Source organism: Castanea sativa, chromosome 3 (assembly GCF_040712315.1).
Source record: "Castanea sativa cultivar Marrone di Chiusa Pesio chromosome 3, ASM4071231v1".
In the NCBI taxonomy this organism is placed as follows: Eukaryota; Viridiplantae; Streptophyta; class Magnoliopsida; order Fagales; family Fagaceae; genus Castanea; species Castanea sativa.
This window is the reverse complement of record NC_134015.1, coordinates 42,298,463-42,316,510: the sequence shown is the minus strand read 5'-3', so window position 1 is coordinate 42,316,510 and position 18,048 is coordinate 42,298,463. Positions and strand designations below refer to the sequence as shown.

Genomic DNA, 18,048 nt, shown 5'->3' with positions numbered 1-18,048 from the left:
GAGATATGTAATCGAAGAGGAAACCGAAGTACTCAGTGAAAACCTCTCTACAGCCCTCCAAGTCAAAATTGATCCACTAGCGAATAAGTTGGAGTACACGAATAACAAAAAGACCCTCCAAGCCTAAACTGCCCAATGTGCTTAAGCCCTCCAAGCTCCAGCTACCAACGGACTTCTCGGAGTCTTGTCTTCACTAGTTATCCGGATTCCACAATTCTGCCCGATTGCATTTGCCACTCAATGGCTTCTTTCAATGCTTCCCATAAGCACCAAAACTTCTCTCAACACTCAGAATGAGTGAGGTAAGTGTTTGGGCTAAGAACTTCTCAAGGATGTGTAGATGGAGAGGTAAGAGTAATGGAAACTTTAGAGAAATGATGTAGGGGATTGTGGGTAAACAATATCTAACTCTCAAGTGTTTGGCTAGGGTTTTCTCTCTCAAAAGCTTCTTGTAAATACTCCTTTTTCTTCTTACATTTCATGGGTGTTGAGGGTTTATATAGTGTTGGTAAAGGAATGTGAAAAGACATAATCAAAATAATCAGATAGAGAGTTTTGCGGTTGCAACTTGGCCTGAGTCACGAATGATATGCGAAATCCAGCCTGTCAAAAACTCTTCAAATTCTAGCATGTGCTTCTCACATGGCTTGTTTTGCGGGTTGGCACTCAAAAGCCAGTCGCGAGCTAGTTGCGAAATTCTCATCTTCACAAAATCTTCACTAAACTTTCACACACAGCCCTTACATTAAATCCCAAAAAAATCTAGGAAATGATTGAACAGAATTACAATCAAATTTGATACGGAATTAAAGCCAACATAAAACATAGTTGTAAAACACAACTTTAAAATTAACATCTTGAAGTTTCTTATCACCTTCATTAAGGTACACTTCCTCACCATCCAAAACTCCATCTTCTTCAACACCAGTGTGCTCACTAAGTTCCTCAACCAATTCCTCTCAATTCTTCTTTTGAATTAATTGAGGTAATTGCCACAAACGTAGAGTAGTTACCATCACCATCACATCCATCTTTAAAATCTGAGCTTGAGTTCTCTAAATCACTGAGGGTGCTTGTTAGTACCTTACCCTTCCCTCTCAAATATTTCAGGCACTCCTTCCTCAAATGTCCTTGCCCATTGCATTCATAGCAAAAAATGCCTTCGGGTGGTGATGACTTTCTTACATCCTTCTTCTTGAAGTCTTTCTTGTCATTCTTGCAGGATGAAAATTTCCCTTTGCCAAATGACTTCCCATTGTTATTCATCTTTAGAAATTTGCAGAAGTTCTTGCAAGATAAGCGACCTCTTTCTCAACATCATCCTCATCCAAGGAATCACCGGTTCTCTCATTTAAAGTTTTGAGTGCAAGTGATTTCCTAGACTTATGAGAAGGCAAGCTGAGCTCATAAGTTTGAAGAGAAATGACAAGCTCTTGGATCTTAATCTTATCCAACTCTTTACTCTCTTCAATGGCGGTGACTTTGGTTAGGAAGCTTTCGGGTCAGGATATTAAGACTTTCCTTACAACTTTGGCATCCTCAATCTTTTCTCCACAATTGAGCTTGGCAATGACAATCTCATTGAGTCTACCATAGAATGAGTCAAACGACTCATCTCCATTTCCTCAAACAAGGTAGTGAGCATTTGCAATTTGGTGTCCTTAACCTTCTTGGTTCCCTTATAAGTGGTCTCAAGAATTTTTCACACCTCTTTAGCGGTCTTCATAAAAGAGATCCTATGAAATTCATCAGTTGAAACACCATAAAAAATTGCATTAATAGCTTTGCTATTGGCATTTGCCAAAAGAAGGGTAGCCTTGTCCCACTCGACCTTGGGTGTTGTTGGTCTCACCCAACCATTCTCAACAGAGTCTCAAATGGTCTCATCAATAGCACATAGAAAAGCACGCATACGTACTTTCCAAAACGTATAGTTACTCCTATCAAAGAAAGTAGGTGTATTGAGGGATTGAGATCTATCCATCTCAAATAAGGTCTAGGATCACACAAGGATAACGAAATCCAAAAAGTGTATCAGCTTTGATACCAATTGAAAGCTCAAATAGTGTGAAACACTATAGCCAATTTCGACCCCCAATATTAAATTACGACTTAGTTGCTTTTACTCTAACTTAATTAAGTGTGGAATAAGAGTAAATGATACACAATAAAACCAGAACACTATTCTAAGGCATAAGCAAGTACAATAAACAATAAATAATAAATGTAAAGCTTAAAGAGTAGGGAAGAGAGATGCAAACACAAGATAACACTGATATGTGTTATTGAAGAGCAAACCAAAGTACTTGACGAAACCTCCATGACCCTCCAAGCCGAAATTGATCCACTAGTGAATAAAGTTGGAGTACATGAATAATGAAGAGACCCTCCGAGCCTAATCTACCTAATGTGCTTGAACCCTTTAAGTTCTTGCTACCAACGGGCTTCATGGAGCCATATCTTCATTAGTTATTCGGATCCCGCAATTAGCTCCAAATTGCATCCACCACTTAATGACTTCTTCCAATGCTTCTCATATACACCAAAACTTCTCTCAACACTTAAAATGGGCGAGGTAAGTGTTTGGGCTAAGAATCTTTCAAAGATGTGTAGATGGAGAGGTAGGAGTAAATGAAACTTTAGAGACATGATGTAGATGATTGTGGGTAAACAACCTCTAACTCTCAAGTGTTTGGCTAGGGTTTTCTCTCTCAAAAATTTCATTGGATTTTTTTTTATAACAATTTTATGGGTAATAAGGGAGTATATAGTATTGGTAAAAGTATGTGAAAAGGCACACTTAAAATCATTAGGCAGATGGTTTCGCAGGTCACTCATGACTTGGCCAGACTCGCGAAATCCAGCATGGCAAAGACTTTTCAGATTCCAGCGTGTACTTCTCATGTGGCCTTTTTACGGGTTGGCATTCGTGAGCTAGTCACGAATTCTTCATCTTCACAGAATCTTCACCAATCTCTTACACACAATCCTTACATTAAATCCTACAAAAATACAGGGAAATGATTAAATAGAATTACAATCAAATTTAACACGAAATTAAAATTAACATAAAAACATAGTTGTAAATCACAACTTTACAATAGCCATAACGGTTTGGGTCATCTAAATTTGGGTAAACTTGTTAACCAACAGTAACACCTAATGTAATTGGGTCAAGTGATGGGTTAACACCAAACCTAATCGAATCAACCCATGAACAATTATACCACGTATTATTCAAGTACTCCAAAAAAGAAAAAATCTTTTTACATACTCATCATTGCAAACTTTGTAAATATTTTTTAAAATTGACATAATTTCAAAGAGGTATATGAAATGTGTAATAGAGAGCTTGAGATAATCATTGTCCCTCATAAAGGGGTGTTTGGTAAAATAGTTTGAGATATGATTTTTATAGTTTTTTGAAATACGTGAAGGTGAAAAAGTGTGTGAAAATGTATGCAATATTGTTTAAAATGTAAAAATGTGAATTTAAAATGCTAAACCAAACAGGCCCAAAATGTGGGAACTTTTTTTTTTTTGGGAAATAATAAAATGTGGGAACTTGGCAGTAAGAGCGTGTTTAGCGTTCAGCATTTTTTTTTTTTTCCTTTCTTTTCGTTTCTGTTGCAGGGGATAGGCACTGTGTGCGTACTGTGTGCGCACTGTGCACGCACTGTTCACGTACTTTTTTAACAATTTTTTATTAAAAATGAGTCTCGTAGTACTATTTACATATTAAAAAATTATTTTGCTACAGTTTTTTTCAGTTTTCAATTTTCAATTTTCAACTACATTCAAACAGACCCTAAATCTCACCTATCTTTATAAAAACATTTGTGTCATACTCCACTATTCTGATTCCATTTTTTCAAGTGAGCCCCATGTATAATAATTGAACCTTAAGACAAAAGGTGCAACATACCTTTTTACACTTTTGTTAAGAGAAAACGTGCTCGAATTTCAGTAAATTTGGGAATTTTTTTAATTGTGATAAGACGTAAAGAGGTCATTAAAGACGGCTAACATTCATGTATCTATTTCACCCAAAAAAAAAAAAGAAAATTCATGTATTTAGCCTAATTAAATCAAAAGTTTTGTAGTTCAGCACGCATGGCTTTCCCAGTGTTTTCAATGGGAAGAATTCAAAACTCAAATCCTCCCGCTCACAACTAAGGATGTCTAAAAGGAAAAAAGAAAGCTTTTGCTATATAAAGGACTGACAGAATTATTTTTAGCAGCAGAGAAAATTAGTGTCAGCACAAGATGACAATTTGTCAAAAGTGTTCTGGTTCAAAAGAAAGGAGGATGAAACATCTAATCAATTTTTGATGACTTTACCAAAAAAAAATCAATTTTTGATGTGTGATCAACTTCCTTCAACCACTGTCTAATGATACACTAGCTCTCTAAAGATTAGGATAGGATTCTGTATTCATGATTTTATGTTTATGAGGGAGAAAGATGAAAGGAGCACATGTAACTCCATGATTGATGATTCATGTTGGTGTAAGATAATTCTGGCCAAGGAAAAGAGTTGAAATTGTCAAATCAAAATCTTCATGGTGGTGTAAAATAATTCTGGCCAAGAAAAGAAGTTTGCATTGTCAAATCAAAATCATCATACATGAATGATCAAAGTAGGAAAATGAAATGGAGGTCCAGAGCTTTCCAGAAGATAGTACATGGGACTAGTAGGCGTGAATCGAAATTCAAAAGGTTGGGAAGTAAGTGGTCCTTTCCAAGTTACAGGCTATTAGGCTGCCAAGGAAAAGTTTACATCTTTTTCTCCCTCCTTTACTCAGAAATGTCGACACCATGTACTCATTGATATCATCAATTTTGGTAACAGTTAAGCGTACCATTTTTTTTTTTTTTTGACTGAAATGATAGAAAGTGTACCATGTTTTTGAAGTTTACTGTTTTTATTCTTGCTATTATAATTATTATTATTATTGTGGCTGTTGTTATAGATACATTTATTACATTTTTAACGTAATATTAGTTGACCCAACATGAATTATGGAGTTAAATATGGCAGAAACTCAATTACTCCACCATGAATCATAGATATTACTTAAATTTGGATTAAGAGTCTTATAACTTAATTGACATCTCTTCATTCATAGAGTGTTTGAAAGTTTAATGAAAAATGATTCAAGAGGTTAACAACATATGATAACTATGTAAAATAAAATAAAATAAAAATAAGTTCAACTTTATAGTAATTGAGTTATTCTAGCAGCCCATCAAGAGAAAAATATACCTTGTATCAGGTATACATTTCCCCTCTCTCACAACTAGTGGGTCTTATTGACCCACCAATTATAAAAGAGGAAAAATAAGACTCACCCACGGTAAGAGATGAGAAGCATATACTCGATACAGGGAATTCCTTCTCCCATTCTAGGAATCTTATATTGTATAATAAAATCACCATCATGGGTGAGAGACAGATATAGAAAAATCATTTCTCTCTCTCTCTCTCTCTCTCTCTCTCTCTGCCTCTTCAATCCGGGTCCATATATGCACTAGGCACTCTCAACTCAATATAATAGTATAAGTTCTATTCAATCAAAACAAAAAATATACTACAGTACTATTTCTATAAACAGAAAGTTTGATCCAAAATCTTTCTTAAACAAAGAAAAAGAAAAGATAAATAAACTAGTCGCCAGAAAGCAGAAACTTTATTGAGTGGGGAAAGTGGGTGTCATGTGTTAATATTTCAGAATAAAGTTGTAGTGCTAAATCAAGTTGTAAAGAGTGATGTGATAACGCACACTGGACTGGATAACCTAAGGTCCCTAACCCCATAAATGCACATAGATTAACTAACAATATAACATTAACTTACGTGCATACAAAAGGACCTCTTTTTAAATTTAAGGACAGAAAGGACCACCGTCCCTTTTGTTTTTGTTTTTGTTTTTATTAAAGGTTAGACACCATTATTTTATTTCAGAAAACTACAAAACCACCAAACTAAAATAGAGATTTTTACAAACATTTCCCTGAATTGATATTAATTTAGTTTTTGAACATTACAATTTCAATTATTAACCCATTAATTAGACATTAATTTAGTAACAAAAATGTTTTAATAGTGTTTTATGAATTTATTTTTGGATAATTCAAATGTTACAATAAGTGGGAAGAGAGTATTTAAAATTTTTTTTTCTTAAAAAAACATTTTTTTTTTCTTTTGAAATGAATATTTGCACCTTGATTATCTTGAATATTGGTAAAAGAGACCTATTAATTTCATTAAATTACGAAACTCCGGTTGGTGGTGTTTTATATTCAAACTTAATAAAGTTAAACAAATATTATAATTCAACACTATGACCTTTTTTTTCCTTACCGGAAACATGAGAAAAATTCACTCAAACAAAAAGATATTATGACGTAATGATGTCTGTCTCATGTGATCAAATTCCTTTTTTTTTTTTTGGATTAGCATGTGATCAAATTCCTTAAGATAATACTAAGATAATTAATAATAGAAAAGGTTTTGATTAGAAAGGTTCTACCTTTTGCTTTTCCAATATCAAAACAAACCCGCCAGAGATATGAAATATACTCCTTAGGTTTTTTTTTTTTTTTTGATTTTTTAATAAGAATGACGGTCACTCCATAATAATTACTCTTAATATTAAACTAAAAAATTAATTAATTCTTTGTGTATGCTGAACTCAAACCTTTATATATATATATATATATATATATATATATATATATATATATATATATATATATAAGAAATGAAATATATTCCTTCGGTTTTTATTTTTTATTTTTTATTTTTTAATAAGAATGATGATCACTCCATAATAATTAATCTTAATATTAAACTAAAAAATTAATTAATTCTTTGTGTATGCTGAACTCAAACCTTATATATATATATATATATATAACCTTAGTTTGGTATATCAATGTTCTAATCAGTAATCACAATTCCTTCCTCCTAATTTTATTATAAACTCACACCGATGAGTGAGCAATAAAAGTCATAATACACACAAAAAAGAAAAGAAGACAATTCCTTCCTCAAGAGAAAAGTACTAAAAAAATACAATTGATTCAATAAAGTATGAATGTATATTTTCATACATTTTTCATAATTGTATGAGGTGTCTTATTATTAGGCTAACATATCAATTGATTTATGATGATTCGAATTCCATAAATATAACCTTAGTTTTGGATATAATTGTTCTAATCACAATTACATCCTCCCAATTTAATTACAAACTTACATAGATGAGTGAGCAATAAAAGCAATAATACACCCAAAAAAAAATCTTTCCTTAAGGGAAAAGTACTAAAATAGTTTTAAATGATGAATGAACAAATAATGATAGTAATAAGTGTGTGTGTATATATATATATACCAATCACAACTTGACATCTTAATAAATAGTAAGAGCGGCTAATTTAACATTGTGCCCATAAATATAACCTTAGTTTTGGATATCATTGTTCTAATCACAATTACATCTTCCCAATTTAATTACAAACTTACATAGATGAGTGAGCAATAAAAGCAATAATGCACCAAAAAAAAAAAAAAAAATTTCCTGAAGGGAAAAGTACTAAAATAGTTTTAAATAATGAATGAACAAATAATACACACACACACCAATCACAACTTGACATCTTAATAAATAGTAAGAGCGGCTAATTTAACATAGTGCCCACAACGCATAATAAGGGTCTGTTTGAATACCGCTTATTGATGAAAATTGAAAACACAGTAGTAAAATAAATTTTAAATGTGTGAATAGTGTCGAAGATCCAGTTTTAAATTTTTTTTTACTAAAAAAAAAGTAGTTGCAGATCCCGTAAGCAATGCACGAAACCCATAAAAAAAAAAGCAAATGTGCGTTTGCTTTCCTTTTCAATGCAATCTAAACGTGCACTAAGAGCATTCTCATTAGATGTTTCAAAAAAAAAATGTCATTTTTACACACCAAACACCTACTTTATCATTTTACCACATTATTTTACAATATCTCATTTATCAGATGTTTTATCCTTCAATTCTATGTATTAAAATAATATTTATTACACATTAAAATAATATATTAACTCCTCCCTATCATCATCATCAACAACCACAACAACGGCACAACCGCCACTGCCACAACAATGGTCACCAACAAACACTGTCGCAACAATGGCCACAGCCACCACCAGCACAAACCCACATCTACCAACGCCAGCTAAAAAAAAAAACACAACTAGAGAGATCGGCACAAACCCACATCCGCCAAACCAAACAAACCCACATCCACAACCGGCACAAACTCACATCTACCAAATCAAACAAACTTACATCCCGAATCCACCAAATCAATTATAAAATTAATTACAATTTACATTAAAATCATAAATTGAATCGGACATACACCGAGACATTTTGAATCGGACGCCTCCATCACCGTCGCTGAGGGAAGTTTTCACTTCCGGCCACCGAGTCCTTCACACTGGAGTTCCTCTTCGTCACAAAGTGGGTCAGTGATCAGTGGCAAGCCTAGACGGTCTCTGTCTCTCAGTGTGGTGAGATCGGTGTGGCGAGACGGTGATGAGAAAAAACAAGATCGGCGTGGCGAAACGGTGATGAGAAAAAAGAGATCGGCTTGGCCAGACAGAGAGAGAGATGTGTTGCAGACGAGAGAGAGTGAGAGACATCTGATAGAAGGAGAGAGAAAAAATGAATTAAATAAGCCAAATAGTGTTTGACACTAATGTCTGTACTGTCTCATATTTGAGACGATACTGTAACATATCTCAAAAATTTGACACATTTAACCCATCTCATAATACTATTTTTTGATATTTTAGTATGTCAAAAGTTAAATAATTGACATTTGGCACATTTAACATATCTGATGAGAGTGCCCTAAAAGCCAGAAATATTGTAATAATTTCTTAGATTTTTTCTCATTTTACTATTACACCTAGGATGGAGCAAAAAGTGCACACTTTTACTGTCGGCTGGCTTTTCCTCTCCACACTCCTACCCTAATTTACCACGTGTCCAGTCCAATCTGGGTAGCCATCTACAACTCAATGGCCGCCACTTGGCAGGACCATCGGCTACGATTGCTTTCGTGACATAGATACAAAGTCACGGGACTTAGGAGTGAACTATATCAGTGGCGCAAAATTGCAATTCCAATTTTTTTTTTTTGGCTATTCATAGTATGTTTTGCCGACAATAGCATGGATTGGGGTCCACTTAAGCATTTTTTTTTAAAATATGTAGAAAAACATGGGTCCACTTGGGCACGAGCACACTTCAGTTTGTCCAAGACATCCCGTTGACACTTGTGGTGTTCTTTACCTTTCCCTTAAAAAATTATGTCAGCTAAGAGAAAAAGAGAGAGAGAGAGAGAGAGAGAGAGAGAGAGAGAGAGAGAGAGAGAGAGAGAGAACAAAGCAAAAAGATAAAAAAAAAAAATATATATATATATATATATATATATATATATATATATATATATATATATATATATATATATATATATATAAAGCAAGCAAGAAATAGATAAGGGTGCATAAATTTCAAAACCTTATTTTAGAATAGATCAATGTTAGAATACAATAGAGTTCACAATTTATTTAGGCAATATGTTGAATTTTTTTTTTTAAATTTAGAAAATGGCAATATGTTGAAATTGGTTGAGAAAGAAACATGGTCCATAACTCCAATCAATACCAATATTGTTTTCCATTTATAACTAAACAAGTTGTAAAAGAAAGTATTTGAAATAGATTTTGTCCATATATTTGCTCTATTAGTCTATAGTGTCATAGTAAGATCTTTTATATATATATATATATATATTCTTTTTTAATTTCCTTTAAAAACTGAAAAAATAAAAGATTTATAAAAAGAGTTGTATGACATTGTAATGAAGACATACATGAACACATTATTACTTTCTTAATGCTCAAAAAATGACAGCTTGATGTTAGGAAAATAGATATGGTCAATCCAATCAAAGAGATGCAATGACTGTTAAGATTCTAGTCTCCATTCAATTTTTCTTCTTAATTGAATTGGGATCCGGTGCAATTCACCTAAATTCTTCATAATTTGTTTCTCAAAAAAAAAAAAAAAAGTCTTTTATAATTTTTTTTAGTACTTTATTACCTTTACTTTTTTATTTTATCTATTTTTATATTTAATAGTTGAGATTTAAAGTTACTTTTTATAACTTTAAATCTCAACTATCTATACTAATCAAGTACAATAATACCCTAAGTATTCCACCTCATCTCAGTCCATAAATATTATTCCATTCAGAATTAAAAGTGACAGAGATAGCTCCAAGGTGGTGGTGGTGGTGGTTGTGGTGATGGGAACAGTTTATGCGTGTTGTTTATTTATATATAAGAATCTCTCAAACCTGTACTGTGCACAAATACTTCAACACTCTTTTGTCCCTACCCTTAAAGAGCCACGTGGGTCCTTCAAATTTTCACAGGTTGCTCCTCTTTAACACGTCCCTTCTGGTGGTACTAGTTCTTTAAATCCATATCCTCTGAATTTTTGCTATTGTTTTACTTATGAATATTTCAATTTCAATTTCTATTCGGTTGCTTTTCTTGCCATTGTTTTGTATTATCAAGGCATTGATATGCAGGTCTTGCTTTCTCTGCAGACTCACTTTGCTCTAGTTCTCAGCCACGATACTCATCACACTTGAACTGGGACACTTGTAGAATATGGAGCCTGTCATGATTGGTATCTCCTTAGAGTTTCTCAACTTAACATTTGTCATAGCATTTCTGACATGGGTTTCGCAAAATGTTTGGAGACAAAGGAGAGATGGTGATATAAATGAGAAACATGGACCAGTTAGAGGGTCTAGAGTTTTGACAATGATCACTGTTATATCTAATGTCATCATCTCAACTTTGTACCTTGGTTTTGGTTTGTATGAATATTGGAATCATAGGATTATCACTATTAACTCTGTCTTCTTGTTCATGACTTGGGCTTTAGCTACTTTAGTAGCAGTCCTATCAAAAAATAGAATTCTTAGTGGAGACAAAAGGTGGCCATTAATCCTTATCCTCTGGTGGGTCTTTTCCTTCTTCATTGATTCAGCTTCTCTCTCCATTTACACTATCAGACATTTGAAATCCATAGAATTTCCAAGTCCTTTGCCAGAACCTAACATAGTTGATTTTGTTTCCTTTCCTTTGGCGATACTTCTTTGTTTCAATGCTTTCCCTGCTAGTTGTACTAGGAAACACAGTGACGTAGTAGAGCCTTTACTGCAAGAGGAAAATGAAACTTTCCATGGTGAAGATGGTGCATTCACAAATGCTGGAATTTGGAGCCAACTTACTTTCCAATGGTTAAACCCAATTTTTAGAAGAGGTCGTGTTCAAAAGCTTGAATTACCTCATATTCCTTCAATTCCACAATCAGAAACAGCAGAAAATGCTTCCTTGTTGCTGGAAGAATCGCTTAGAAAACAGAAATTCGAAGCATCGTTATTGCCAAAGGCCATAGCCTATGCCATATGGAAATCCTTGGTCATGAATGCAGCTTTTGCAGGTACCACTCTGTCCTTGTAGTCTTACAATTATTTTATTTTCTCTTCCACATAATTTATATGCTTTTGTTCTTTTTCTTCCCTATAGGAATCAACACAATTGCATCCTATACGGGTCCCCTCTTAATCACAAACTTTGTGAATTTCCTGTTGGTAAAGGAAGATAATTCAAGCACCCACTATGGTCTGATTCTTGCATTCATTTTTTTCTTTGCAAAGACAGTTGAGTCACTAACTCAACGACAATGGTATTTTGGTGCTCAGCGAATTGGTATACAACTAAAGGCAGCTCTAATGGTATTAATTTACAAGAAATCTCTATTCACTAAGTATGTTGTTTTAAGCAACGGCAAAATTATAAATTTAATCAATGTGGATGCTGAAAGAATTGGAGACTTCTGCTGGTACATTCATGGAGTTTGGCTGCTTCCAGTCCAGGTCATTCTGGCCTTGATCATCCTCTACAGGAATCTAGGAGCTGCCCCCTCCATTGCTGCTCTTTTTGCCACAGTTTTGGTGATGGTATGCAACACGCCTTTGGCCAACATGCAAGAAAGGCTTCACTCCAAGATCATGGAAGCTAAGGATTCAAGAATCAAAGTGACTTCAGAGACTTTGAAGAGCATGAGAGTTTTGAAACTGCATTCATGGGAACCCTCATTCTTAAAGAAGCTCCTTCATCTCAGGGATACTGAGAGAAGCTGGCTGAAAAAATACCTGTATTCTTGCTCAGCAGTGGCCTTTCTCTTTTGGGCTTCACCAACTTTTGTTTCAGTCGTCACTTTTGGTGTCTGCATTGTATTGAAGACGCCATTAACAACAGGCACAGTCCTCTCAGCCTTGGCCACTTTTCGAATTTTACAAGAACCTATCTACAACCTACCTGAGCTCATTTCAATGATTGCTCAAACAAAGGTCTCAATTGATCGTATCCAAGATTTCATTGGAGAAGAAGATCAAAAGAAGCTAATACATTATCATACTTCAAATTCTTCGAATTTCGCAATTGAAATTGATATAGGGGAATATGCTTGGGAAACAAGTGAAGAAAAATTAAGGAGACCTACAATAAAAATTTTGGAGAAGATGAAGATAATGAAAGGTTACAAGGTTGCAGTTTGTGGTCCGGTTGGGTCAGGAAAATCAAGTCTTCTCTCTAGTATACTTGGTGAAATTCCCAGGATTTCTGGGGGAGGAATAACAGTTTATGGAAGGAAGGCCTACGTGCCCCAAACTGCTTGGATTCAAACAGGTACGATTAGAGAGAATGTGCTGTTTGGAAAGGAAATGAACAAGGCATATTATGAGGATGTACTAGAAGCCTGTGCTTTGAATCAGGATATCAAGATTTGGCAAGACAGAGATTTGAGTGTAGTTGGAGAGCGGGGGATGAACTTGAGTGGAGGACAAAAGCAAAGAATCCAACTGGCAAGAGCTGTCTATAGTGATGCCGATGTTTATTTCTTGGACGACCCTTTCAGTGCTGTTGATGCACATACTGCAACCTATTTGTTCAAGGCAAGTTACATTTTTTTCATTGTGTCTTAACTACTTGTTTATTATGGATGCACCATTCGTGGATTTCAATTAAATATAGAATTCTTTTTTGCAGAAGTGTCTCATGCAACTATTGTCCCAAAAGACTGTCATCTATGCTACTCATCAAGTGGAATTTTTAGATGATGCCGACCTTGTTCTGGTAAGTTATTGAATTCCTTGTCCAGCCCCTCTCTGAAATTAAGATCATTGTCCTCTCAAGCTTCTTATCACTTGGTTTTTAAATGCTTACTTTGATAGCTGATGAAAGCTGGAAAGATAGTCCAGTCAGGAAAGTATGAAGATCTGATAGTAGATCCAAATGGTGAACTTGTTAGACAAATGGCTGCTCATAGAAAATCATTAAACCAAGTTAAACCACTCCAAGATGATAATACCTTAACTAGTAGACCCTGTAAGATAAATCAGATAGAAGTTACAGAAGAAAATTTTGAAGCTCACATCGATAATGGAAAACTTACAGCAAGAATTCAAGAAGAAGAGACAGAAACTGGTCGAGTGAAATGGAGTGTTTACTCGACCTTGGTTAATTCTGCTTATAAAGGAGCTCTAGTTCCTGTTATTCTTCTCTGTCAAGTTCTCTTTCAAGGACTACAAATGGGCAGCAATTATTGGATTGCATGGGCAACAGAGGAGGAAGGCAAAGTCAGTAGAAAGCATATGATAGGGATATTCGCTTTGATGTCTGGTGGGAGCTCAATCTTCATACTCGGAAGGGCAGTTTTGCTAGCTACTATTGCTGTTGAGACTGCTCAGCGTCTCTTCTGTGGAATGATCACATCAGTTTTCCGAGCACCCATTTCCTTTTTTGATTCTACACCTTCAAGTCGAATCCTTAGTAGGGTATGTTTTTGTTTATCTCAAAGTACAAAAGATTTTGTTTTGTTTTAAGTTTGTGTGAAAACTCCAGAATAACTTTCCCCTTTTTTCTTTTCACCATTGCAGTCTTCTACAGATCAAAGCACTGTAGACACAGACATTCCCTACCGATTAGCAGGATTGGCATTTGCACTTATTCAGCTATTAAGTATCATCATTCTAATGTCCCAGGTCGCATGGCAAGTCTTCCTTCTCTTCCTTGCAGTTCTTGCCATCTCTATGTGGTATCAGGCAAGAACAAATCCTGTTTTAAAATTTTATTTTGCATTTTGACAGCTTCACTATGATATAAGCTATATATGTTTCAAAAGAAAATGTACCAAAGCATCACACTTCATGTAATTCTTAATGAAAAAGGTTAAACATTTTTTATCTAACTATACTCTTAAACATATATGCTGCACGCATCATTTTCTTTTAATCCTTAAAAAATTTCATGTTTCTTACAATGGTGCATCACTAAACTGTGGTGTTCATTTCACCTTTCTGTAGGATTATTACATTACCACTGCCAGAGAACTAGCCCGAATGGTTGGAATTCGAAAGGCGCCAATCTTGCATCACTTTTCAGAATCAGTTTCTGGGGCAGCAACTATTCATTGCTTCAATCAGGAAGAGCGCTTTGTGACAAGAATTCTAAGCCTGATTGATGACTATTCTCGCGTAGCCTTTCACAATTCTGCCACAATGGAATGGTTGTGTGTTCGGATCAACTTTCTCTTTAATCTTGTCTTCTTCCTTGTTCTGCTAATCTTGGTGAGCCTGCCTAGGTCAGCTGTTGACCCCAGTAAGTTTTCCTGCCTCTCTTCTTATAAATAAAAAAACAGAAAAAGTGTAGCAATTGGCAACTACATACAACATAAACAAAAAAAGACAATCTTACATTTATTTCTACTCAAGATTAAAACCCTTCAATGATAACGTGTGAAAATTTACACATTAAGTACTTCTACCAACTATTCATACCTGATACCATCCATTCTAAAGTGCTCAACAGATCTTCTTCTTCTCTTTTTTTCAATAATCAAGTCATCCTTCAATTCATTTGACTAAATCCATTAAATGTCAATGTTATACTAATGCACTGGTTGAACTATATCAGGCTTAGCAGGACTGGCAGCTACCTATGGCTTGAACCTAAATGTTCTTCAAGCATGGGTGATTTGGAATCTGTGCAATGTTGAGAACAAAATGATATCAGTAGAGAGAATTCTCCAATTTACTAATATACCAAGTGAAGCACCCCTAGTGATTGAAGATCACAGGCCAAAGCCAGAATGGCCAACAGATGGAAGGATAGAGCTTGAAAACCTTCATGTCCAGTATAATCCTGCACTTCCAATGGTTCTAAAAGGGATCACTTGCACCTTCCCGGGAGAGAAGAAAATTGGAGTTGTGGGGAGGACTGGAAGTGGAAAGTCAACTTTAATTCAAGCACTCTTTAGGGTGGTTGAGCCTTCACGAGGACGGATTCTGATCGATGGAGTTGATATTTGTAAAATAGGTTTGCAGGATTTAAGGTCCAGGTTGGGTATAATACCACAAGACCCAACATTGTTTCAGGGGACTGTCAGAAGTAATCTGGATCCTTTGCAACAGCATTCGGATCAAGAAATTTGGGAGGTTGGTACTCAAAAATACTTTTTTGAAAGAGTCACTGAAGCTTCTCCCTTTCTTTCTTTTTTTTTTTGTTTTTGTTTTTTTTGTTTTGGTTTCCTTCACTAACTTAGCTTATATGTCAGGTTATCAGAAAGTGTCGTCTTGCAGAGATAGTGAAACAGGACCAAAGGCTTCTTGATGCACCAGGTATAGAAATTAGTAAATAAGTTTTGGTAAACTTATTGTTTCCTTTTCCCACTCTTTCACAAACTCATTTTTCTTTTATTGCTTGGATTTTCATTTTGGAATGTGGGCAATGATGCAGTCGCAGAAGATGGGGAAAATTGGAGTGTTGGACAGAGACAGCTTGTTTGCCTGGCCAGGGTTCTCCTCAAGAAGAGAAGAATTCTTGTGTTGGATGAGGCTACTGCTTCTATAGATACTGCGACAGATAATTTAATTCAAAAAACAATAAGAGAAGAGACAAAGGGATGCACAGTCATTACTGTTGCTCATGGTATACCCACTGTAATTGACAATGAATTGGTTCTGGTTCTTGATGAAGGTAAATCTAGGAACTCCAAGAAACTTTAAAGTACATTCCATCTTAAAATTGGATAGAACTTACTTCCTGGGCTATAAAGACGAAATATTTAGTTTGTTACTTTATTTATGTTAAGCATACAAGTAGATGACACACACACACAAATTGACCTTGTTTGAAACATAAGCATATTGCTAACAAGAACAGAAACTAGTGCCACTATCTATTTAATTTCACTAAGTATAAAATATTCAGACGAATTAAAATCCAAAAAACATAAATTAGCACTATAGAACTACTTAATATTAGATTCAACTGTGAATGATTTGAGCCTATTAGTGCTGATATTTTGCTTAATACAGGTAATGTTGTAGAGTATGACTCCCCAGCTCAGTTACTCAAGGTTAAGTCCTCTTCATTCTCAAAGTTGGTGGCTGAATTCTTGAGGAGATCATCCAAGAGTAACTGCCACAGGGATATATCTTGAATGAAGGCTAAGATTATGATGCAAACCAATAAAGAATACATGCTTATGAATTACCATTATGGTGAGATAATACACATGCTTACAGGAGTTCTATGCTGTTCAACCATAATGATAATTCATAAGCGTGTATGCTTCATGCATCATTTCCAGACTTCATCAGCCACATTGCAGTACGCACCAGCTAGTTCAGGTTTCAAAAGATCGCTTACAGGAGTTCTATGATGTTCAACCAATGCTGAAACCTCGTGCACCAAAACCTCGGATGAAATGGAAGCCTCCACCTGCTAATGTGATTAAAAGAAATTTCGATGGGGCTATTTTTTCTGATATGAACAAGTCCGGCATTGGCGTCGTGATTCGGAACTTTCAAGGTTTGGTGTGGGCCTTCCTGTCGCAACTAATTTCACAGAGTTTTAGTCCGCTGGGAGGCGAAACTTTGGCTGCCAAGAGAGCTATCCAGTTTGCTTCGGAGTTAGCCATTCCTTCGGCTGTTTTAGAGGGTGATTCTCAAACTTTGATCCAGTCTTGACAAAGTGGTGCTGAATATTTGTCACCTTTTTGGTTTACTTCTTGATGATGTTATTTAGTTGCTAGTTTTTTTAATCAATTATGTTACTCTCATGCTAGGAGAGAATGTAAAAGGTTGTGCTTAGTTTAGCTAGATTTGCTGTTAATATTCCAGACTTCCTTGTATGGATGGAGGATATTCTACCACAGTTAGTTCCTATTTTTCAGGTTGATTTAGCTGGTTTTTCTTAGTTTAATAAAGTTGTTTGGTTTCTCACAAAAAAAAAAAAAAAAAAAAAAAAAAAAAAAAGAAAGAATTGTTTGCCTCCCCCACAATGTAGCACTTTTTTTTTCTTCACCTATACGTTTTTTTAGAGTAATACTAAAGATGCAAACTTGTTTTACAAGATTTTTTACAAACTGCTGATGTAGTGAGTGGTTATTGGTAACTAAAAAAGTGATATTAATTGTGGATTTAGATGAAAACCATTAAGAAGTTGGTCACATCATCATTTTGTAAAAATATTATAAAATAGTTTGTGGTCGTAGAATTACTTTTTTTTTAAAGAGTAATGCTAGAGACACAAACTTTTTTTCAAAATTTTTTACAAATTGCTGATGATGACTAATTATTGATAAATGAAAAAAAGTGATATTAGTAATGGATTTAGATGAAAACCAATTAAAAGTTGCCCACAATAATAGTTTGTAAAAATGTTATAAAATAGTTTGTGATTGTAGCATTACTCTTTTTTTAAAATCAAATCAAACTTCACATAAATCTTCTTGTTTTTTAGATCATGCCACTGTTGATGAATCATTATATTTTTATAATACTATTTTGAGTTAATATGATTTGGCATTGTGTGTTTTGAGTTCTCCATCACAAGCCCTCT

At 34.7% G+C, this 18,048-nt stretch overlaps 1 protein-coding gene across 1 annotated transcript; it reads left to right on the top strand.

Moving 5' to 3' along the window:
• The first annotated feature begins 10,479 nt into the window (after positions 1-10,479).
• Positions 10,480-17,372, top strand: LOC142629927 (putative ABC transporter C family member 15). The gene is made up of 10 exons (XM_075803975.1): positions 10,480-11,581; positions 11,668-13,097; positions 13,192-13,278; positions 13,377-13,979; positions 14,082-14,246; positions 14,508-14,802; positions 15,118-15,638; positions 15,758-15,821; positions 15,940-16,179; positions 16,521-17,372. The coding sequence occupies exons 1-10, from the start codon at positions 10,741-10,743 to the stop codon at positions 16,643-16,645; spliced, it is 4,371 nt and encodes a 1,456-aa protein (XP_075660090.1). The 5' UTR covers positions 10,480-10,740; the 3' UTR covers positions 16,646-17,372.
• Positions 17,373-18,048: the final 676 nt, after the last annotated feature.